General features: G+C 43.2%; 1 protein-coding gene across 1 annotated transcript in view; it reads right to left on the minus strand.

Moving 5' to 3' along the window:
* The window catches only part of zfhx3b (zinc finger homeobox 3b), a 142454-nt gene that overhangs the window by 51341 nt on the left and 65995 nt on the right, over nucleotides 1-25118 (minus strand). The window contains exon 5 of the mRNA XM_030720437.1: nucleotides 6363-6594. Coding sequence (XP_030576297.1) covers nucleotides 6363-6594 — 232 coding nt within the window. The remainder of the gene's footprint in view (nucleotides 1-6362; nucleotides 6595-25118) is intronic.

A 25118-nucleotide genomic window follows, 5' to 3' on the forward strand; every position in this document is an offset into this window, starting at 1 on the left:
CACTAATTGCTTAATTGTACTATGTTCTGCAGCTGCATTGAAGCGTCTGCATTTGTTGTCTTTCTCTACTCACTTTATTTAGGTTTTTACTCTAATTTGGCACCTGCTTGTATCACCAGAAGAGGAAAATTTGTATTGGGCGGTATTGCATTTGGTGCTCTAACATTGTATTGGGCGGTATTGCATTTGGTGCTCTAACATTGCCCAGTAATTTCAAAAAATTATTTTACTATCGTGTCTCTTAAAAATATATACATTTATGTATTCTCTGATAAATATAATTTACTATAAAAAGTTTGATAATCAAATGTCAAATGATGCTACTTATACTTGTGGATGTGTATTTTTCCCAAATAAATGTCACCAAAGTCTTCTTTTACATTGTCTAATGAGAAAAGTCACCTATGCATTTCACTTTTACCTCTGACTGAACTAAAAATAATATCTGTATAAAAGCCAAAGAGACTTAATCAAAAAGATTTCATATGATCCCGTCATTAAAGAGTGGAAACGTGTTTCTCCTTCATCTCATGTACCTATGGCAGCGACATGACTGCTGCTATAATTAAACCCATCACAACCATTATGTCTTTGGCACCTAATCTATTCCCTCCTCCTCAGCATGTGTCTGTAACCACAGACTTCCCTCCTTCAGCCCTGATTGACAGACCCTGTGGAGGCTGTGGTCACTCTGTGTGACTGACATGAGGGGCAGTGAGGCTACTGCATTACCACCTTCCCCTCCCTTCGAGCGCCCTCTGATCCTGCAATCCAGCACCTCACACCACCGATCGCCACCTCTGCTCCAATATCCAGCAGCAAAGACGCTAGGCCTGAAAATAGAACTCATTAACACGTTTAGTAAGTACAAATGAGATGACTCTCTCCTGATGGACTGTCTATCTTTTGGATCAGCTTTCAAGGAGAGTGTGTGGTAATGACAAGAGAGAGGGAAACCAATATTATAATGTGCTGCCAGCCTGCTCTGAAAATGGGCTTGATGACAGGGAGAGCCTCTTGCACCCACACGGCCTGATTTTCAGCGTGGACACCTATGTGTGTGCTCATTTATGGGTATGCAAGTTTGCACAATAAAATCTGGTGCATAGTTACACCCACATAACATAACTAACACACAGGGTGCAAAACATACAGAACACAGACAGGGTGAACTAATGTGTGAAAGTCTCCCAGTGCAAACGCTTCATTAAAGCATTTGTTTTGCAATCTCGAGGAGCAATTGCTTTGGGTGTCTTAACATGACTCAGCTTGTCCTAATAGAATTCATCGCTTTTCTGATAATCTAGTTTTTACATAAAACGCTCATCTTTGGGTTTATGCTGCCTCTAAGCCAGATGTATTGGACAGAGTGGCACACCAGGAGTCAGACTTCACCCACCTTCCAGCCTGAGGGGAAAGCCAACCAGTATTTACATGAACGATGGTTCAGTCACCAGACATTTTTATTCACAGCCTATCCCAGAATAGAGTGGTGGCTTTCTGGTCAATTTGCTATTACAGGATGAGCCAGGAGAGGAATTCATACCAAGCCTGTAAAGCAGGGGGGCACAGGGAAAGAAAAGCCTTGCTTGTGTTAGCTTGAGCAGCAGGGTCATGAATTCTAAAATACAACTGGAAAATCTATAAAGCCATCATTTTGGCTTTTTAATAAATGTCTAGTCTTTTGTAATATTTTCAAAATGAAAAGTAATGCATTTATGAATTTCCTGGCACGTTTTGCAGACGGCAAACAATTTCCTTTACTGCCTAGATGCCCTTTGGACAGGGATTAGAAGGCAGGCGACTGACAGAGGCCTGGCTGTGCTGTGGGCCCTCTGGGGCCCTGCTCATCCAGGCCTGCACAGTCCTCATCCTCATATCCACTCTGCATCACCAGGCAATAACAGCCTTTATTAAAAGCGCATTGCAGCAGTGTCTGTCTATACAACTTACTTTCAGATTGGCCATAATGTGGCATGTAGAAAGGGTCTGGTGGTTAGGGGCTATAATATCCTGTTTCTGGAAAGGTTTACTTTGCATTTTAACAAGCATGAATAAAGAAGGACATTCCAGAAATGGCTACCGTCTGTTTTGCTCTTGCCTGTGGGGAGCAAAAGCTCAGACCATAGCCATTGCATGCCATCAGAGCGTGGCCGGGCTCACCTCTGATTTTACGTAGCTTTAATAGTTGTAGCTTAGCCACTGGACATGAAGATAGTTACAGTTTGATAGCAGGAGAAGGTAAAACCCTGATAATATGTAGAAAAAAGCGATGAGAATGAGTAGACTGGGAAAAAAACAGATCCGTGATATGCATACTGAACACACTGTAGTAATTTGATAGACGGGATGTCAACACACTCTTTGCCATCATTAAATCTCAAGGTGAGCCGCACAGTGTTGTGCAAACCCTAAAATATGAGAGACTTTGCTCTATCAGGGCATTTTCCATGTCATTGTGTATTTTCCAGCTCAGACTGTCTCAAGAATTATGCATGAGGTAGAAAGGGAGGCATGTGGGGAGGGAAGAGAAATGCTTCTGTTGTCAGGATGGGCCTTGCTATTAGGTGTGTGACCCTGAAAGTGCACCCCTTTTAGTGAAACAAGCAATGGATCTCATACTGGATACCACTATTATGCAGTAATTTGTATGCATCCTTTCGTCTCATTTCCATTTAATAAAGCACAGAGCTTCCCTGCCCAGTTTCTCAAACTGGTCATTAAAAGTAACGCTGATCTAAACTGCAGGCTTATGTTCCATTTTCAAGTGGTAGATAAAACAACTGCAGAGTCAAAGTGAGATAACCCCTCCCCAAACTAGTCTTTGCCCTCGAATACCCTGTCCACACAGACGGGACACAATGACTGGTGGCTGCCCAGGTGGCCCCAGCTCCAGCCTTCTCCCTCTCAGCCTCCGAGGCTCACAGACAGGGATTTCCTCCTGCGATGAGAGCCAAGCCGTCACAGCCCAGCGATCAAGGGCCTGCCATCTGTGACTGAGGCAGATTTACAGCAGGAGCTAATCCACACTGTCAGCCATGTTTGTTTTCCATCTCAGCCTCCTTCTCACACTTATATAAACTCACTACAACTGAAAAATACTCATATTTTACCCTTGTAAAACACTCTGTTTTGCATTTCTCTGTCTCTTCCATCCATGCACAAACACTAAGCAAACACTAACCCAAGCAGAAGGGCATTCAGCCATCAGTACAATTTAACTTTGCCCTTATTAAAGGCATGATCTCATTTTGCTCTATACTTAAAAAATAATTTTAGTCCTTAAAAATTGAGAAACCTAAATGTGTCATTGAGTTACATGCCCTACGAACATCATTCATAAGAAATAGGGTCATCATAGCTTTCAAATACTAGCTCACAAAACCTGTCTCCCCAAATTATCCTGCATCCATTTCTGACTTTCCTCTATATATCAGTTTTCTTTGAACACATATACACCCTGATGCTTTACACTGACAGTTGTCAACAGTCACTCTAAAGACCTGTAAACGACACTTGATTTCACCTTTTCTCTGTAACATGAAAACATATTTTTGCTGTTATAACAAACTCACCTCAACACTTTACGGTTATGGGAATTTTAAACATTTCAATCTTTTGTTTTCAGTTTTATGCATACATCTTTTCAATTTTTTATGTAAATATGCCAGCTGCTGTTCTTAAAACCAGAAAGTGGTGCATTGGCTCAAGTCAGTGCTGAGCTTTGTTCTCTGCACACCGGGCAGCTGTGTGGGGTTGGGGTCCCTCTGAGACCTTCTTTGTTTAGCCATACATAAAGGGTTAAAGAAGACAAATGGAGGTGGGGCCATAGAGCAAAATGCCTAAGCAGCACATTTAAAGTATGAACAAGAACTAAAACAATGCAGGCTTTTTTTTTTTTAAATTTAAAACGAAACCTAATTTCTGCTGCCCTTTCTCTCCTTGGACATTCAGCCCAGAGCAGATTTGCAGCAGTAAATCCCTACAGTCAGTGTCTGCTGCATCCTTAAAAAGAGCACAGACATGAAAAGTTGTAAAACATACCAAATCGCATTTAAATTTACTCCAGTGCTGTCATAGCAACGTAGCAGGCAACTACAATGATGATGACTAAAAAATATAAATATCCAAAAAAAATGTTATGTAAGAGTTATATCAGACTATCGTTTCATTGCACCATTGTGTAATGTTGACATGTCTTTGAACACAATGTTGAGTTGTTTTTTGTTTGTTTGTTAGTTTTTTTTTTTGGGGGGGGGGGGGGGGGGGGGGGGGGGTGGGATTTTTTTATATGTTTGAGGGACAAACCTAGAAATGCTACAAGCCCAGCACCTAAACCAGCAGAGAAAGCCCTCACAGGATCACAGAACAGCAGCAGACGAGGGAATTACTGTCTAGGTGACCCAGAAATCCAGGGGCAACTCTGTTTTAACAGACCAGGGAATGTTCCACCACTTTAGCAACTATGCCTCAACCACAAAAAGAGCCCTGTGCCACAGAAGAGCTAAAGAAGAGGAAATTAAATATTACACTGGGAATGGTTCAACCCTAGCTGAGAGGTGGGGCTGGCAGTCCAGCACAGCTGATGCTTTTGCGGTGTGAAACGGCAGAAGTGAGGGGCGTGGAGTCAGCAATTTTAGAGTTAACGGTTATAGACAAAGAGGTCTGATCATTAAAGTGGTAATGTGATCAAGATGCTCGGTCAACATTTTTACACACTGCGTTTCGTTTGAAAGATCTTCTTTTATATGGTTAGCTGTCTTATAAAGGAACAGAATGACACCTCCACCCGCTCACAATGGTGGAGCCTAAACGCTAACAAGAAAACATACTAACAGCCAAACAATCAAGCAAGCATCATCAACGTCACTAAAAAGCACACTCGAACTATAACAACTAAAAATCTACTAAAATATCACTAATAACTTATTTTAAAACTTTTTAATATATATATATATATATATATATATATATATATATATATATATATATATATATATATATATATTAAAAAGTTTATATATTCGATAATTGGTTTAAATGCCAGTGGTCTTTTCAAGTAACTGAGAGTTGATGTAATTTGATGAAGCTCTGCAAGGCAGTAACCACTGTTGACGTGTGTGCACATGTAATGACACTGTGCACACACAGCCCCGCTGCAGGGGCACATCGCCTAACCTAAGGTCCTTCATCCTGGTACAAACATGGGCATCTAAAACATGAACGCTTAAAAGAGAAAAAACGTATATGATTCATAAACGCTGTCTGCTAAAAAACAGAAAACACATTTATTTACAAACAACAAAACAACTTCTCCTGTCTGATAAAAAAAAAGAAAATCCCAACCGCCCCCACCACCACCCCCCACCCCTTTTAACCTAAATGGCCCTTCCTCTTGCCTTGCATGTTCGCTTGTCCACTGTACTGTAGTCATTAACATATTTGGAGTGCAGCGAGCAGAAAGCTTAATTGTCCCTAATTGCTCGGCTAAATATGTTCTCTAATGATTTGCTTCAGATCTGTGACTGCCTTTTGCGCAATTTCCCGGCTGCTGGCTTCATTATCCCTGCCTCCTTGGAACAAAGCGTCTTCACAGGCTGGCCTTTTTTTCCTCCTACATAACACAGACAGCGAGTATGTGTGCGAGGGAAGTAATGGTTCCCTCTTGGAAGGACACACAATGGAGCCCCTTTGTCAGGGCACAGGAGTTAAAGTGATTAGAAAACCAAATCTCTACTAAGAAAGAGTGTTAATTGACCACAGCTCACTCTTCCTAATCAGTCCATAATAAATGGGCAATTGAGGCACTTTGTTTCAGCCACGCAACTGTTGTTGTGGCGGAGTCTGTTTTTTGGTCTTGTTTTTGTTGCATCTGATCCTGTTGTTCAGCTCCTCCTGCCATAGCTCAGTGTGGCTTTAATGGCTTCTGTTCTGACTGCACAGCACTCGCTTTGCAGGATTTTTTTTTTTTTTTTTGCAGAAAGTGTAGTTACCAAAATTTTAATCACAACTACATTTAAAGAATAAAATTATGTCACACAGTTCTGTGCACGTAAAAAAAAAAAGATCTCAACGTACAAACAAGTTTAGTACTTTTGTATATAAGTTATGGATGAATGTTTTCAGCATTTTTAAGTAAACGAATACAACAAGATACCCATTAATAGTAATGTTCAATCTATCGGGAAGTACGTGTAAAAGTGGGAAGCCACTGAACAATTGTGAATGCAAATTTTAATGACTGTGGTAAATCAAGCTTCTCAGTTGAGCAGCTCAATGCATGCATTGATGCACAGGTATAGACATCAAGAAATTTTAAAAAAAGTCATATGTACGTAAAGAAACAAGCTGTATGTTCTGACCTGTATCTGAAGAAGGGCATTTGCGAATGGTAAAGATGGAGCTGAGGTCATCCTCCTCCTCCGGCAGGCCCTTCTGCAAGCGCTGAAGCTTCCTGAGGCTCTCACTGCGTTGGTGCTTCATAGACCGTACATGCTGGATCAGGTTGAGCTTGGCCTTGGTCGAGTAGTTGCAAAGCACGCAATGATAGTAGCAGGCATCACCCTCCACCGCGTTTTCGTGCTGCTGCAGGTGCTGTGGGAGGCGAACGAGAGAGAGGGAAAGATAGAGATGGAAAGGAACACAGAGAAAGAGAGAGAGGAAAAGAAAGAGAAAGAAGTTATTGTAGATGGCAGATAGCTGGCTAGGCACCACCGACTCACTTTCACTCACACAGCTGGCAAATGAACAAATCAATTCCCAATCACAGCCCTGTTGTTTAACATCCAGACCTCTTCCACTTCAGGACAACTGTTTGGACTGCACACTTGTCTGCGTGAGTGTCTGTATCAGTGGGCTAACAGGACAGGAGAGGCCTGGGAGGCACGCAAATCTCATGGGCCCAAGGGTGGGCAGGAATCGCATCAGCCACCCTTCAGAAACTGTGGGTCTACAGCCTCACAGACGGAAGGAAGCATTGATCCCCTTCACTCAACAGAAGCTTCCCGTCTCTGAAAAGGAAACTCCAAACATCTGCCTGTTTCACGCATGGGATACTAAATATTGATCATGGTGAGTTAAATCCTCACTCTCTCATAGAAAAAGAGAGGCAAAGCCAGCCGGTGGTGAGGCAGGAGGGGGACTGAGTGCATTCTGAGAGCAAATGGAACATTCCACAACAGGAGGACAACCTTCAGAGGACAGGAAATCAGCACCAGTATTGACCTGTCAACCCCAGCACTTCCTCCAAGACTCCACAGCATGCCTGGTCCAGCCTTCACCCACTCTCCATAGAGTCACAACATGCATAACACCCTATAGTGAACCATGCCACAACAACCTCTCGTCACACCACCAGGCTCAAGTCTAATTACCTCCTGCATGGCTCAATCAATGATGCAATGCCAACACAATATGTCTGTACCTGGTGTGAGCAACAGCGTTATTGACCATTATCCTAAAGCATCACACTGATTGTTGCTCGATGTTTACAATAAAAGCCCCAGACTGGGTATGGCTACTTGTGTCATGCCTGTCACGTGCTGTTTCTTATATCAAACTCTGCAGTCTCGCTGTGGATTTCTGCGGCTGCAATCAATGTCAATCACCAAAAGTTTTTCTATTTTTCCTCTGATCTTATTGGCCCCTGTGTCTCCTGTGAGGCATGCAGAGAGAATGACAAAATAATTGTAAATTGCAGTATTTTTTTTTTTATACAGAGAGATGTTGGATAAATATGCAGAGATGCAAGCAGGTGCTGGGAATCTTTTTGAACATACACTACATGTGAAACTGAAGACCAAAATAAGGATGAAACACTGCTGGATCCATCAAAAGGTAAATTATTATTCTAGACATTTTTAAAGTTATAATATGCATCAATTGTCATTTACCATTTGTAAACACAACTCTAAATTGAACAAGCTAGGAACTGGAAGAGAGGGCGAGTAGTATTAGCAAAAAGAAATCACTGAACAGGATAAACAGGACTATCTGATTGGTTTATCACTATTATTTCACTTGCTTTAGTTGCATATCTTCTGCTCAGAATACACTGCCACACACGTCTGATTAATCAGTGATAAAACTTGTAGTTACATTTAAATAGAATACTAAGTATTAAACATTTTTCTACAGGTAAAGAGTATAATCCTCCGTGTGTCAGTTTCCTTTGAGAAACCCTCACAAGTCTGAACCATTCACCAAGAAGACACTGAACTATCCTCCCCTGTACTAGACGGCCTGTTTGGCTGGCTGGAAGACATAAAAGCAATGGAAACATTACACATTTAACCACATTACATCTAAATCAGGTGTTGACAGGCTGGCGAAAAAAAAAGTCATAACAATATTATGCCTCCCTAAAAAGCTCTTGTCCCTTTCTCCTAATGTTTAATTTTCTGGCAATATTCTAATATTGCTATGGGGTTTTCTGAGCTATTGTGTTTCATTCTCTTTGGCTTCATATTTCTCACTTCTACACCTAAAATGTGCATTAAGACACCGCTTCCAGGAAAAGGAATAGGAGGTTTTTTTTCCTCTTTGTGAGCCCCACGGCTCAGTGTAATAGAGTTATTAGGTGATTGTAAAAAGCTCTGTGTGCTCTCCTTTCTCGCCTCGTTTTAAGCCATCCATGATGTCATGAATAGGTGTTGCTGGATATTGGGGGAGCCCTCCTCCTTTTCCTCCTTTTCCTCTGTGCACAAATATTGCATCAGGACTAAGGTAGAGAGAAATCTGAGAGACAGATTCGGTTATAGATGACATCAAATCAATCAAATTTCTTTTAGTCATAGCAGATGTTTTGAATTTTAAAAAAGGAGCTCTTGCTGCAAATGACTCAAGGCTCCAAAAATCTACAAGAAAACCAGTTTAAAAAAAATGACAGCACCTGACCAAGACTTCAAAGCAAGTCTCATGAGGTAGAAAAAAAAAGTCCTGGGAGTTTTATAGCTTCCCATAAAAAGCACAGGGTTTATATAGGAGTGAACCTGAGACTGCCTGCCCCAGAATCAGCCATAATTCACTATAAACCTTGACTGGCCAGGAAGATGTCCTCAACAGGGCCAAATCTGGCTTGCCCCGGTGTTTGTAGCTGTCTACAATGTCAAATGGTTACACCTGTAAACCAACACTTTCACCATCTCTACACTGGCCATGACCCAAAGCGGTCTGGGGCCCTTTAAAGCTAGTGAACGAAGGAGGGGATAAAACCAGTGAAGAGTGAGGTGGTCCCTGCTCATTCAGGGGACTGTGGTTAAAAAAAAAAAAAAAAAAAAAAAAAAGCAATATGGACAGAACAACATAGCTTGACCAGTGAAAACAATAAGCCTTTGATCATATTACAGACTTTCTCTAACACTGATTATGACCAAACTGCTAAAAAATGAGCCATGTGACAGACTACGATCTATCTAAATGCACAAACAAGCTGGACAAAGTATGTTCACAAGCCAGCTTCTTCTCTGATTGTGCGCACACATACATACACAATTTGAATGTGAAACATAATAATGCATGAGACAGGGCCTATGTCTGTTTCCTATGAACCTGCAATGAAGCCCCCAGTTGATAAATCACCTCCAACTGGAGTGTAGGAATTTGGCAGCTTAATGAAAAAGTCATGTTGGGCTGGGAGGAGTTGGTCTGCCTGGCTCTTAGGTTTCTAACCGCCCTATCAAGGCCCCAACTGCAGGGGAGCTGTGGAGCATAATGGGGGGAAGCTGGCTGGGTCAGTGGCATGGATTCAATACCACTGAACTGTCTAGGAATTTACAGCAGTTATATAGGAGATTCAGCTGGGCAAGTGTCTGTGGCTGCCTATATAATAACATATTAATAATATTGCAGCAGTATCTCAAGAGTGACTAGGAGACATTGATCGCCTTTAATTATGTTTAAAAGTGCTAAAAAAGCAGTAACTAATAAAACACCTAAATAAATGAGCGTTCTGAAGCTTCACATTATGCTGTAGCAGTTGCTACAGTAAAAAATGAAATGCAATCGTGTTTTTTTTTTAAGCCTCTCTCTTCGATGGAGCACCTTACCTCTTGCTGTGGAGGCTGAAGCAGTGCTCTGTGCTTTTTCAGGTAAAGAGGGACAGGGGCGGTGTGAGCACCACCCCATCCTCTCTCTCACAACTTTACAATGCACCTTGCCCTCTGAGTGGGCAACACATGCCTGTATCAGTTTCACCACCCACCCAGAGCACTGCATACATCTGCATTTCTATCCACTTAAATGCAAAGTAAAAGTGGACCTTTAACACAAAACAGTGTGGTTGCTGAGAGAGTCCAGCTAGCAGAAGATGGAGGTGGGCATTACTGGAAGGGTGGAAGGGAGACAGAAAGCCGGTAATTCCAAAGAATGGCTCCCAAAGGAGCCGTATAATACAACATGTACACGTAACAACACATAGAAAAGTATAGACAAAAAGAGCATCAAAAATGTACACATACAAGCATGCGCAAATACACACACACACACACACACACATACACATACACACACACACACACACACACACGCACAGCCATATACCATTATGATCATACCCTAATTTCCCACATTAAATTTGGCAGTGCTGTTAATACAAAATTAATGCATTAAAACAGATGACTATCTGTGAGCTAAATAGCTATCAATTCTAAGAGAGCTGCCAAATTCCCTCTGTGAGAGAGCTGGTGAGTATCTGCTTGGATATTGCTTTGTAATTGTCTCCCTGATTCTCGGTACTAAAAGCTCTTGTCTGTGTGTGTGTGTGTGTGTGTGTGTGTGTGTGTGTGCGCGCGCGCTGGCATTCGCATGCGTGCGTGTACATGTGTGCTTCATGGGAGGCCTACATGGTTTAAACTGCAATTCACACCTGAAGCAACGCAGTGCACAGCGCTCCAACAGAGCAGATCTATGATAAGATTACGTCCTTTAAATCACAGAAGTAGAGGTTTGGTTTTGTCTTCCTCACTGGAGAAATGTTACAATAAGCCCATGCAGCACCTTTGTTGTTACTGTTCTTTCTTTCTTTTTTTTTGTTATTCAAATGCAGTGAAGTCATAGCAAAAATTCTAACCAGTGAGGTAACCATATTACACTCTGAATGGAGACAATGAAACGTGCCTGTTGGGTTGAAAAAAGCAACTAAAGGCAAAGGAATAAGAAAATACCCTTATGCTATCACTTTTTCATCAAGGCAACTTGATGACCTGTGCCTAATCTCGAATAGTTTCACGTGTTTCGACAACCAAAGAAGCAGCTCCTGGCAAGAAAAAGTGTTGCACAGCAGTACAAACAGTTGAAACACAAGAACCTGGTCTGGGGTGGCGGGTGGGATTATCATGTCCAAACAGACCAAGTAAAGCTTTGTGACCGCATTAAAAAAAAGAAAAAAAAGAAGAAGAAGCATCTGAGAAGAAAAAAAAAAAACAGAGTTTCAATATGGATGTAAAATTGCACCAGTGTATAAGCAGATTAGGTCAATATTCATGACACTTTCTCTGACATTCAGTGTTTTAGTATTACTAGTGCCGTCAGTTTTAAAAATGTGTTTACAACAATGTGTATAAACTCTAGCTGGCAATATTAAAACATCAAACATGGTTTATAAATGTCACCTTGAACTCCAACTCTTGGAAATTCATAAATAACATTTGCAACAGAGTTGGGGACAGATAAATGAAGACTGTTTCTTGCAACGGTTTTTATAAATGCAGACCGGCAATATTAAATCACTGAACATTTAGGGATAGTAATAATGATATCGCAGTCCGTGAATGACAAAAATGCTGCTTCGTGTCAGGATGTGCAAATATAATTATGTTTTTTGTAGCTGTGCAATATATATAAGGCTTAAGTATTAGTTATAGACAGATACTCTATATTGCCAAAAGTATTCACTCATTTGCCTTCACACACATATGAGCTTGAGTGACAGCCCGTTCTTAATCATAGGGTTTAACGTGATGTCGGCCCATCCTTTGCAGTTATAACAGCTTCAATTCTTCAGGGAAGGCGTTCCACAAGGTTTAGGAATGTGTGTGGGAATTTTTGACCATTCTTCCAGAGCTGCATTTCTGAGGTCAGACACACTGATGTTGGATGAGAAGGCCTGGCTCGCAGTCTCCGCTCTAATTCATCCCAAAGGTGTTTTATCGGGTTAAGGTAAGGCCAGTCAAGTTCTTCCACACCAAACTCCATGTCTTTATAGATCTTGCTTTGTGCACTGGTGTGCAGTCATGTTGGAACAGGAAGGATCCATTCCTAAACTGTTCCCACAGAGTTTGTCTTGGTATGCTGAATCATTAAGAGTTCCTTTCACTAGAACTAGGGGGCTGATCCCAACTTCTGAAAAACAACCCCACACCATAATCCCCCCCCTCCACCAAACTTTACACTTGCAGTCAGACAAGTAAAGTTCTCCTGGCAACCACCAAACCCGGACAGACTCATCCAGTGGATTGCCAGACAGACAAATGTGATTTATCACTCCAGAGAACACATCTCCACTGCTCTAGAGTACAGTGGAAGCGTGCATTACACCACTGCATCCAAAACTTTGCTTTGCGCTTGGTGAGGTAAGGGCTGGATGCAGCTGCTCGGCCATGGAAACCCATTCCATGAAGCTCTCTACGCACTGTTCTTGAGCTAATCTGAAGGTCATACGAAGTTTGGAGGTTCGTAGTGACTGTCTCTGCAGAAAGTTGGCAACCTCCGCAAATTGAGTGCCTCAGCATCTGCTGACCCCACTCTGTGATTTTACATGCCCTACCTCTTTGTAGCTGAGTTGCTGTCTTTCCTAATTGTTACAATACCACTGACAGTTGACTGTGGAATAGTGAGGAAATTCCATGACTGGACTTGTTGCACAGGTGGCATCCTATCACGGAATTCACTGAGCTCCTGAAAGTGACCCATTCTTTCACAAATGTTTGTAGAAGCAGTCTGCATGCCTAGGTGCTCAGTTTTATACACCCGTGTGCCATGGAAGTGATTAGAACACCTGAATTCAATGATTTGGATGGGTGAGTGAATACTTTAGGCAATATACTGTATTTCCAGGCCATCTGTAAATATGCAAACTGACTAGTTAAAAAGGTAGTTGGCCAGTTGCAACCTAAATCTTAAGATTACAGCAAAATTAACTTAGATTCAAAATAGATTATGATAATGATGGGGATTAAGTTTGAGCTCAGGGTCTAGAAAATACAATTAAATGACCTGTTTTTTTCCCAGCCAAAGTATATTTGTACATGTGCAGATTTGCTGGGAACTTCATTCTCATAAATCTGCACTCTGGGATTCCCCTAGAATTGAAGCAGGTTATTCAGCAAAGCAAAGGAGAGTGACTGGAGTCAGCGAGTGCTCGTAGTTTGGCCTGTGATTCCCCGACTGCCAGCAGCACGAACAACAGCTCCAACCACAGGCCCCACTGGGTGCCAAGTGTGGTGGCTGCTTTGAATTAGCCACTGCAAGTTGCAACATGCCTAAGAGTTAGGTTGTGGCTTAAGGGGACTGTATATTCCAGGCCTAACTGCATACCTACTGCTTCCTGAACCTCATCTCCACCCTCGTCCTTTCTTTTCCTTTACTCTTTAATACCTGCCAACCTTCCACTGCATCCTGTCCCTCTGTCTCAAAGCCCATAATGTGCTAAGTTGCTTCCTCTACTGTCTTGCTGTAGAAATGACTACCAAAAATCACTACCGGTGAATAAAACCAGACTGCATATTTGTCTCTGGGAGGGAAGGGAGAAACCAAACGGACCTCTGTGTCATAAGTGGGGGCAGCAAAGTAAAGACGGATCACTGTAGGTGTCCTTGGAGAGGATGACTTAACATGGGCCTATAAAACAAAGTAGCTTGGGAGGGGTCATGGAGACACTTAAAGACAATGCAGCTACTGGTGCTCCACACCCACCACTCTTACTTACTTTAACATTAAATAAAGCAATAATTATTGAATTCCATTTGAATGAGTAAGATGCTAGAAAGTAAACAATGGGAACATAATTGCAGAGGGAAGGCAATCAATGCAGGCAGTCATTTGGGCCATGTTGATTATGTAGGCTGCTGCATGTGCTCTGTGTGTAAAAGTGTGCACATTTGTGCAGCCATCGCAAATCTAAGGTGAGCCAAGGGGAGTATGTGCTGTGACAAGGAGCTGAGTAATACACTCTCCCACATGCACACACAAAACAAGAGTTGGGTAATCCCTCCTTCAATAATGACCCAGGGCTCTAAACAATAGCTCTCAATCAGCTGATCAATGTGTCCACATAATTCATGTGCGACTCACTGTCTTTGAAAAGGGAGGAGGAGGAGGATAAGCAAGCAGGCAGTAGGGAGATCAATGCCCTGTGCGGTGATAACGAGCCTGGGCCTATGCCCACAGGAGCCCCACTCTGGCGTCCAGGGTCTCTCTCATTAAGAACATTTGGATAAGCATGGCTATACATACATAATACACACTTCTAATCATAGCCAGATAAACACATTTCTCCCCCTCTTAATGAGCTGGGTCCTGCTTTTGTGACACACAGCAATGACTCCAAAACAGGCAGGAAATGATGTCAATCCCCAAATAAGAAAAAAGAGTAAAGCAAATTAACAGCAAGCTGTTGGCCTCCTCTTTCAGTAGCTAATTAACAGCTTAACCTCCTGGTGCTTTTATGAAAGCCATGCTGGGAGGAGCTTGCCAAAATTGCAGTACAATAAGTCTGCCTGCAGGAGGCGAGAGCAGGGTGGAGCCATGGGGGTACCCAAACAACTGTTACAGCCACTTGATGACATGTGCACTGGCAAGGTACCATCTGGAAGCTGAATGGGGCAAATCAGGACCTGCCCTGGCCCTTCTCTCCATTATCCAGAGTACTGTGTCAACATAACCCTCCATTTTAGACAGCGGTGAGAATAATTACTTGTAAGGTGCAGCGGAAGAACATGTTTTTGATTTTCATTTAAGCAAAACAGCTGCGATATTCAGATTTTGTGTTTTAGTAATAATTCACTTTTCTTACAGTAAAATAAAAAACTCAGGACATCAGGGCGGAAAAGAATAGTTTTGTGCTGTTGTGAGTCGTCTGACTGTGACAGGTGCCGGTGAGACAAAAGATAATACAAAAACCTGAACATGTTCATCTCTTAAACAACCTGAAAGGGCCACGATGCAATTTTCATATGAGAGACAGAAAACAGGCAGGTATTTTGAATAAAAAGAAACACACCTGCTTTCAGCACCCAAAGCAACAACTTAACTTCTTAATGCCCCACCCCAGTCTTTGAGCATTCTTCACAAGCAGTAATAACAGCATCTTGAGGCCACTAATATTAAACTAAAAACCACTCCCTGTCTTCTGGCTCAGAAAATGGGCCAACATGAAAGACTTAAATCTGAATCACATCTAGCTTTACACAAATGTTGGACCCCTGTGCGTATTCAGCTTTTTCAAATGCTTCCTGTGAATGTTTGCAATGCAAACCACAGGAGTACCTGATGAAGCAAGGCTACAGACAAGTAAAGCCGTCAATCAAACAGCCTCTACATACGTCTACAGACCGAGTTCCATCTAATTTATAGGGAAATCTCAAAAATTTATGAAAGGTACTGCACAGGTTGTCTGAGGAGAGCAATATAGGCCTATTAATGGAAGTAAGTGTGAATATTAGATGAGAACAAGATGACTGACTACCTAGATCTGGACTTGGCTGTGCTGTGGGTCACTGATGTGTTAGTGTGTAAAAGGCAGAGGCAGAGCTGCACCCATATAGCTGACAAAAGTCTCCAACACCTCACTGCTTCTCATTTGTCACTTGCCAGCCACACAATGGCAAGCGTGGCCTTGTGAAGCAGCTCCGAACGTGAGAGGCAGAAAGCTTGTTAGATGGAGATGAAGGATGAAAGCGTTTGGATAGGGTGGAGGAGAATATTCTTAATATTCTCTGCTGTAAGAGTACTGTATATGAGGGAAACAGAGAGTAGCAGGATGGGGCGGTGGGGTTGGATTAAGATACAGGCAAACATCACTTGTAATGATTAATCCAGGAACAATAACCAAATACAATTAGCCTACAAGAACAAACATCACACTCTGCGGTGAATGCAGATCCGGTGCCATATCACTGTGAGGGAGTAGCCAACAGAAATAAACGCCTCCAGTGGTGAAATTAAAAGTAGCCATCCAGAGTCACTGTTACAGTTATCTATCCCCTTCTCACCTTGTTGGCCACTGTGACTCTGAAAAAGCCTTAAACGTCCTCACGGCATTAAGGGTGACCAGTGGCCATGCTCACTAAATTGTAGGTGTGCTGACACTCTTCTTCCCAAGTCTATTGTCATTAGCTGATCTCTTTTAGCACCTTTGCACTGACGTAATGGGAGAGACGAGACACAGAATCAAGTCTCCTCAGGCTTGTATTATCTAGCTTTCACCCCTGGCGTTCTCAGTTTGGTAGTGTAAATATTTCATTAACACATAATTGGTTGCAGCTTCAGGCTACGCAATAAGGCTGTGATAGCTGTAACACTGTATATATCTGGCTTCCCCGTATCCTTTTTAATGTAAAATTCATAGAAATGTGTTTTGGGGAGAGGGTGTTTGAGATCTCGTAAGGGGAAATGTTTAGTTGTTCATGCACTGCCCTCACACAAGCTCAGCAGAGGCGCCAGCTAATTACGAACAGTGATGATGTGCTCAGCCCGTGTCAATATTTAACCCAGTCTTATGCAGCTATCTTTATTAGTAGCACTGCACTAACAAAAGAAGCAATGTGGCTTTTGAGAGGTCCTCGTCTTAAAATGAAAATTAATGAGTGGGGTTGAGTGGAGGTGAATATACAGAATAGCTCTATATGTGGGCCTATTTGCATGGAACATGAAGTACCTTGTTGCAGTGAAACTGCTGTTGAGTGTTCTTCAAGCAATTCATACACCAAACACCCACCAGTTTCACCTGCCAACTAAAAGCTGAAACTTTAATGAGAGAAAGCCTGACATTTCACTTTTTTTGTGTAGACACTCAAAAGCTTAACGCTAAGTGGTGCAAGCAATGCCATCGCTTCCATAATTTGGAATATTTACTTCATCAGTTGCCTTTTTTAAAACACGTTTAACACAGTTGCCACACATCCTTTAAACTTTCCTCTTCATTGTTCAGCAATCAGTGCTTAAGCTATCCCCTTTTTTAAATCAGAAAAATGTTAAACAAAGTGATGCTTAATATGATGCCCCCACTCCCCACCCCCCCATGCCTACAGCCAACTCCATCTGTACTTCACGTGGCCTCGCTAAGACAGACTTCTTAACAGGGTCACTGTTAACGCCGCGCATTAGCCAATGGGGAGGGGGAAAAAAATAATACCACTTTCCATGAAAAAGAAACAAAAGTTCTCATTGATCAGGGTGATCAATTGAGGATCAATAACCTAAACTTTCATCATTCCCAGCGCAGCATAATTAAAGCAGAGATATAGTTGTCATCACCAAAAATCAAACAAAGACCAGACTAATTGGGAGAGCCTTATTGCTTTTGGTCGTGCTGGCAAAAAGCTTTATAAGCCCCTGAAAGACTTGATGATGAACGGTCTTTGGAGCTTCCCAAAATAACTTTGTGTGCCATTAGCAAGTGCCATCATAGAGGTCATTGAGCTGGCTGCCCATTCACAGACATCTAACACAGGGCACAGACAGATACCGCACAAGCACTCCTTTTTCATGTAATTTGTGCACATAAGTTATAGAATTTAAATTATTCATACATTTACAAGGCAACTTGATTTTGATATATTGTTTAGGAGGACCATCCTTATTATACTAACATAATTTGTTGCCGACCTCCTGTGTTAAGCAGTGGCCATAAAAAGTTGTTTCCCTCTGCAGTTGTTGAGTACTGTAAAGACACTTGGAGAGTGGGTAAAGCAGAGAGGCATGGCTGATATAACAGATATTTCACAGCCTGGCATCGCAGCCAAGCCGCCCTTACTTTCTACACCATATACACTGCTCAATCGTGCAAAAAATCTCAAACTATACTTCAAAGCCCACCACTTTTCCCCTTCCTGTTTATTGATTAGACAGAGCTCTTGTTCAGTAATTGTGCAGTAAATCAAGCATGGTGCGCACTAATCTCAACCCCGGGAGGAAAGTGTTAAAGGTAAAACCTGCTGAAAAGTGCATAATTATGGTGCTGTGTGCAGCCAGGAGAGAGGATATTCTCCTCCCTCTCACATTTCTCACTCACTCTCTGCCTGCCTGCGCAACCAGAGGCAGCGGGGAGAGGGGTTGGCAGAAGAGCAACGGGAAGTGTGTACAGTTTCTAACCACCTCTCGCTCTCCTTCCTTTACTCCTTCAGTCCCTCTCCCTCTCAGTGCATTCCCAACCAAAGTGCCGGGGGCGCCATGCTTGTAAGGAAAACCACAGCCTTTTGAGTGCCTCTTGTATTTACAAACGGAGGCATGTTGGAATCAAAGGCATTACCACATGACATAACACATTAAACAGTTGGCAGATTGATAATTTATATACTGAATAGATATTGAGTGGGGTAAACAGGAATAGTGTCATTATTGGATCAGTTTAGCTAACAATACTTGGTATGAGAGCCAAACTTACCTAAACCAGAGCACACTATCAACTGCAGAAGCTCCCTCTTTTCTCTTGCTTTTCCTCCTCTCTTTAACACACAGCTCAGGCTAAAGCCCAGGTGGAGACAGCTATCACTTTCCCATCAACTTCCTGTTCCTCCTGTCTCTCCGCCCCTCGTTCTCTCTGCTCTCTCACTCACTGCACAACTTTTTTTTTTTTTTCTGTGCCATTTTTGAAGTGCTACAAAGCTACGTCTCTTACCCGTTTTCAAAAATAATCAACTCTGCAGTTAAGATATTTTTTTTCCCCTCTTCACGCTTCTTTCTCTCATCCCCTTCCCCCAACAGTTTCTCCATGTTGCTGTTCTGCTTAATCTCACCTCAGTTTTTATTTCACCCTCATCAGCAGGGATCTAAAAATAAATGATAAATGGAATATGATATTTTAAAGTCTTATCTCTTATCTGTTCTTACAGGGGAATAATAAGGTAGTTAATCCTGCAGATCCTACTCAAATTGATTAATCAGCACATGCGGACAATCAAATAAATGATTAATATTCCCCAGTCCTGTGGTCGGACAGTTACCCCTGAAACCATCAGTAATAATTCAGTAACCCTTCCTAGACCACAGGCTGGAGCTAGTCAGCCTCACTCAGCATCAGCCCTCTGATGTTCAGCAGGACTTTGAACTCCCCACACAGAAACTCAGACACATCAGGGGTAAAACATTCTGCACTATACTCTCTCTATCGCCCTCCTCCAATGCTTTCCTGATCTGAATCGTGTAAATACGGATTTTAGGGAGATGAGCAGGACCGACTATTCTTTCTCTAGCCGCTGTTAAACATAGCAGCACTGGGTGGGAAAAGATCAGCATCATATAGTTTCTAGGTGACTTCACAGAAGTGCTATACACACAGAGAAAATACATTGTTACATAATATACACACCAAATATAAAAATGTTCAAGGAGTCTTAAAAAAGGAGAACACATGCGTGCTCGAAGTAGTGTTTTATGCAAGCACTAGGTGAAGTGCCACTGTGCTGCCAAAGGCACAGAAGCAGATGACTTCAGGCACTCACATGCACATATACTATCAGAAAGATGGGCTACTTGAAAGCAAAAGTCCCAAGCTTCTCCACATTGAATATATCTTGCCCTGTTGGTGGACAAAGGTGGTGGTGGTAGTGGTGGGGGCTATTGAAAAAAGCTGCTTATTCTATCCTATTACCCATAGTATTCTCCCTCCCACAGAGGTCACAGAGCAGCCATCTACATGGTGCTCTTCTGCATCTGCCAGCTATAAGAGTTATTAATCAGGGAGAAGGCTTGTGGCAGAAGAGAGCACCTCTTGCCCTTCACATTTGCACTAGGCCAAGAATGAATGGTGGGGGTGGGTACGAGGGTAGGACGGGAGATATACGATTGGGGAGGGGGTTGACGGTTGAGAGTGAGTTATCTGTCTCTTCTAGTGCTTGAATACATGGAGGTATACAAAGTCTGTACTCGAACCCAGCAAACACATACATAGTGTATATACCAAATGTATACATACGGGTCTCGGCCCCACCCCAACCCACCCTCTCTGCCTAACAGAAGACTTGGCTTTTATGTTTTAACCATCTAACGAGCTGGTTGCCTGAATCTGCAAATGTAGCTGTTGAAGGCTATTTATGATTACTAGGACATTGTGAGTCTGCACTGAATTGCTATGTTTTTATATGGCTTCCTAGCATTGCTGCAGCCATTTCAGGGCCATCCATCTAAGAGGTCACTAACTTCAAGGCAGTTTATACAGGTTGAGATGAAGTTGAATTTTAGCTACAACACACACTGAAGGCCGTTCACTAGCGTCTTGCAGGGTAACGCTATAAGAACAAGACTCAACTAGGAGAAGCCTGAGCCCTAAAGTGTGACTGGCCGTTCAGTACTCTTGCCAATATACTTTGTGATATATAGCTTTGTCTTTAATAGGTATGAGCATGGTGTGTAGAACAGTGTCATGAAAAAAAGCCCCTGGTTTTATATATAAGCGTTACAGTTCACTTTGATCTCTTCTCCTGCTCCACTGTTTATAAATCAGCCACACAAATATTTATGAGCGGAACGAGGAAAATGGCTGGTCTGGTTTGTATCTCTGCCCTCCTTCCCTCCCTACTGTGTTCTCTCCCTCCCCCTGATGGCTGATGTGTAGATGAGGCCACCGCAGATGCAGAGCGAGCATATAGGCCTCAGGCCACATCCATCATATCTGTTCTGTCTCTGGCTATTGTGTGGCCCCCAGAGAAGGCTGAACCAACCAAACTGGGTAAGAGGAAAAAGATGGCAAATTTACTATGGATAAAAGAGAATAGCATATATCACTTTTCGCAGGTTTATAACTGTTGATGATGAACTAATATAGTTTTAGTCCGCTGTGTGTACACAGTCAGGCTCAACACCATGAATGTCAGAGTGTGAGGATTTGTGCTGTGTGTGTGTGTGTGTGTGGACACACACATGCATCTGTGCCCCTGACTAACACATCGCTAGTTCATCAGCCACAAAATTCAATAAATTAATACAGCCATGTTCCCAATATGCTGCCTTTACCCTCCTTTTAGCTAACCTGTCTGTTTGTGCCTTTTACACTCACACAACATGCCCTAAGCTTCTGGATCCATATGCTTTAATTGCTCCCCCCAGCCCTGACCTCTGATCCAGATTACTCTGATATACAGTATCTCCATTAAATTGGGAAGTAGGTAAATATTCTTCTAATGACCCTTAGTTCTAGTGACACCATTAAAAATGGAAGGAGAGAAAAAAAAATCAATCTTCTTCTTTCCTTTTTGCCCTTCACTGACTCTATTAGTTCCTTTTTTTTTTTTCTTTTTTAAATCAGTTGTCTCCAAAAATGTGGAGGTAGATCGAGCGAAACAGAGTGTCCACTCTCTCTTTGACAGGGCAATGGACTTTTACTGAGATGCATTTCAGTAATGAGGAGATTACAGACCTACGGTCAGAAAGAAATATCTTTTGAACAGCATCTCCACCGTCCTTCTCGTAACACATTGGATTTACCGATCCAATACAAGAAAAAAGAAATAGTCAGACTGCCTTTATCTAAACTGAACAGAATGTTGATCCTGCAATCTAGACTTGAGATCATTTAAAAGATAATGCAGTCTAAGCAGAAAAGATTCAAATTGGACCAAATGTTACTATCATATAGTGCAGAAAAAGTTTGAGGTTTAAGTGAAGCTATGTCTGTGCATGTGTCCACTGTACAGTAAAAGCTGATGAACCATATGTGAGTGTGTGTGTGTGTGTGTGTGTGTGTGTGGGTAGGGGCAGGCGGGGGTAGAGGGGGGTGGTAGTGGTGGACTGGCTTGTCGATCGATGCAGTGATTGGCAGTTAATGGCTTTTCCTGTTCTGCCTTGGTAACCCTGGCCTGATGGCTGTTGCTTCTGATCAGAGATGGCAGATGGTGTTTGATTTTCGTATATAAACCTCTGACTTTGTGGAGATGGCTTCATCATGTTTAATGATTTAAAAGTTAAGTTGAATACTGGGAATACTCCAATGCTGGCTCTCTCATTTAAAAAGCCCTAACCTCCCTTCCAGATGTAAAGACTGATCTCGCTTAACTACATGCACCACTCATGGTTAGAATTCTGCTATAAGCCACTCATTCCTTCAGTGATAAATTATCAGAACTGAATTCACAACACATATGCTTTCTCCATTTCATATCATGCAGACATTTTAGTCTCTGGTCTCATTTTACAAAATACATCCTCACAGGCTGCTCACTCACACACTTATAATCTAATATGATGACTCAAAGAAATTCAAAAATCCTCTAAGATCAAAGATAATCCTGAATATCACAACGTCTATTACCAAATTATTCTGTCCTTTCACCCAACCAGTCAGTAATGACAGCATAGAGTAGAAATCGAGCCTAAGAAGAAGGAGAAAACGTTGTAAATGGAGGAAAATTGAATGATAAGCTCTATTTGATGTGTAAGAGAAGATTGTAAGAAAGTACAAACAGCAGGTCCCAAAATCTCTCTCTTTTTGTAAAACAGTAATCTCGTGTTCTGATGGGTTTACCATTATTTAGTTCCTCACTCCACCGAGTTCAACTGCTTAAAGCTTAAGTCTGTGGTTTAAGTCTGTTTAATGTCCCAAACCTCCAGACGTTTTGGCATTTCATCTCCCACAAAAAACAAAACAAAGCAAAAACAATAACACAAAAAAAAGCCCCAAAATAGAAATAAATAAATTCTGGTTTGCTGTGCGCATCATTGAACAAACGGTGAAACTATAGTTCTTTTTCTAACTTCGTTCGGTGTTTCACTATGGGAATCGCCTTGGCGTGACCAACTACGGAAGCTCCAATGACACCACGTCTGTCTGCGACAGACCTGCCAAGCCGTGCTCAGGGCCCCGCCCCTCCTACTATCACGGCTGACCAGCTCCTCCCTACTCATTCTCGCTTTCTTCCCGTGAGAAACTACATCGGGCTCCCTCAGCGCGCCCAGGCTGGCTTGGTTAGCTGTTTAACAGTTCTCAGGCGTCCCGTAGAGGAGTACGTCGCCGAACGCAGTTCTCCAGTTTTCAGTCTGGATTGTGCTGAGTAAGTCCTTCGAAAGAAGTGTACTGGTAGTTATACACCCTGGACAGCGACCGCGTCGTGGCGAGCTGTCTTCAGCGGTCACCTGGTTTTAATTAGCAGGGTAGCCGTTGTGTGTGTGTGTGTAACTTGGGCTAACGCGTCACGGCGAGCTTTTCGGTGTCCGGCTAGCATTAGCTTGTTAGCGGGTCAGTACCGTGTTAGGTCTGGCTAGCATTAATTTGCTAACCGACCCTAAACAGTGTTAGGTTTCAGTTAGCATTAATTTGTTAGCTGGATCAACTGGTAGAGCTCAGCTAACGTGTCACGACGAGCTGACTCTCACGGCGACTAGCTCGGACTTAACCCCGTTGCTAGCGCTAGCTACAAACAGGCTAACGTGTCACGACGAGCCTTGTATAGCTCAGTCTCACCATCTTTCCGACCACGATGGCTACGGCTCCTACCCCCGCCAAAGGGTCAGAACCGAAGGCCAAAGAGGCTGCATCCCGCCCATGCCCCGCATCATGCGGTGCTTCCATTTCGGGCAGGGACTCTCATCCGATGTGCATAGCTTGCATGGGTGCTAAGCATGCTCAAACTTCTCTGGCGGACCCGCAAGGTTGCTCTCATTGCGCCTTGATGCCAGAGAAAATCCTGGAAAGGAGGTTGAGAGTAGCAGTGGCTAACAGCCAGGACCCCTGTCTGTCAGCCAACAATGCTACGATTGATATCCATCAGCCGACAGCCACAACGAGCTGGGCGGACATAATGGAGGAAGTGTCCCCGGTTATGCCCCAGTTGTTCGAGGGGCTCCTCGACCCAACTGAGGGTGAGCCGGCGGATGAGGATGCGGATGGCGATGCCAACTCCGACCTCCTCGGCCTAGAAGACATGGAGGAAGAGGAGGATGACTCCACCTTCCCTGCCCAGCAGTCCAGGCCCCCAAGTGGGGCTGAAGCTGTACCCCCAGTGGACAGCAACTTGTATGATGTTTGCAAACGGGCTGCTGCCAAGCTGGGCATCACATGGCCAGCAGCCCAGGCGGCTGAAGGGGCAGAACGTGACCTGTATGATGGCAAGAGGCTCCCTCCAGCCTCACCACCTGCAAAGCAGCTTCTGCCAGCAGTGCCTGCTTGCATGAAAGAAATGAGTCGCTATTGGTCTAGCCCTTTTAAGAGCAAGCTTCCTACCCAGGGCTGCTCTAAGCTGGAGATGCAAGGAATGGGTGAGCTGGGGCTGACCGGACCCCCAGCAGTTGAGCCTTCAGTGGCTTATCACCTTCACCCTAACCGCAGGTCAGTTTCAGCTTCTTCTAATATTTCTCTGCCCAGTAAGATGGATCGCCTCACCGCATCCATCTATCAAAGGATGTACAAATATTCAGCACAGTCGGTGTGTTCCCTTAATGCGGTTACACTGCTGTCAGCTTATCAGGCAGAGATTTTAGAGGACATGGGCCGTCAACTGGACTCGGGGTCTCCAAACCCGGCCCTCTGGGATGAGATCTGTGTGGTCAACGATCTCATCCTACGCTCCTCCAGGGGAGCAGTCCAGGGTTGTGGGCGTGTAATGGGTCTTGCAGTCTCAGGTGAGAGAGCTTTATGGCTAAACCTGTCAGGATTGGGAGACACTCAGAAGGCTGAAATCATGGATGCAGCCTATGACCCAGCCAAGGGTCTCTTTGGCCCAGCTTTGGAGAAAATGAGAGAGACAAGCACTCTCAGAAAGCAGGAGGGAGAAGCTTTCAATCTCTGCTTACCCAGAAAAGTGAACCCACAATCTCACCAGGTGCCTAGAGTAGGCTTCGCAGCAGCAGCTGCAGCCGTGAGGGGTAGGCAGAGTGGGGCTAAAGTTCAGAGGCAAGCGGCAAGACTGCAGCCTTCCCACCAGGTCAAGGCAGAAAACCCAAGGCCTTGGGGCAAACACTCCTTTGCAGCA

This window comes from Archocentrus centrarchus, chromosome 3, assembly GCF_007364275.1.
Source record: "Archocentrus centrarchus isolate MPI-CPG fArcCen1 chromosome 3, fArcCen1, whole genome shotgun sequence".
Taxonomy (NCBI): Eukaryota; Metazoa; Chordata; class Actinopteri; order Cichliformes; family Cichlidae; genus Archocentrus; species Archocentrus centrarchus.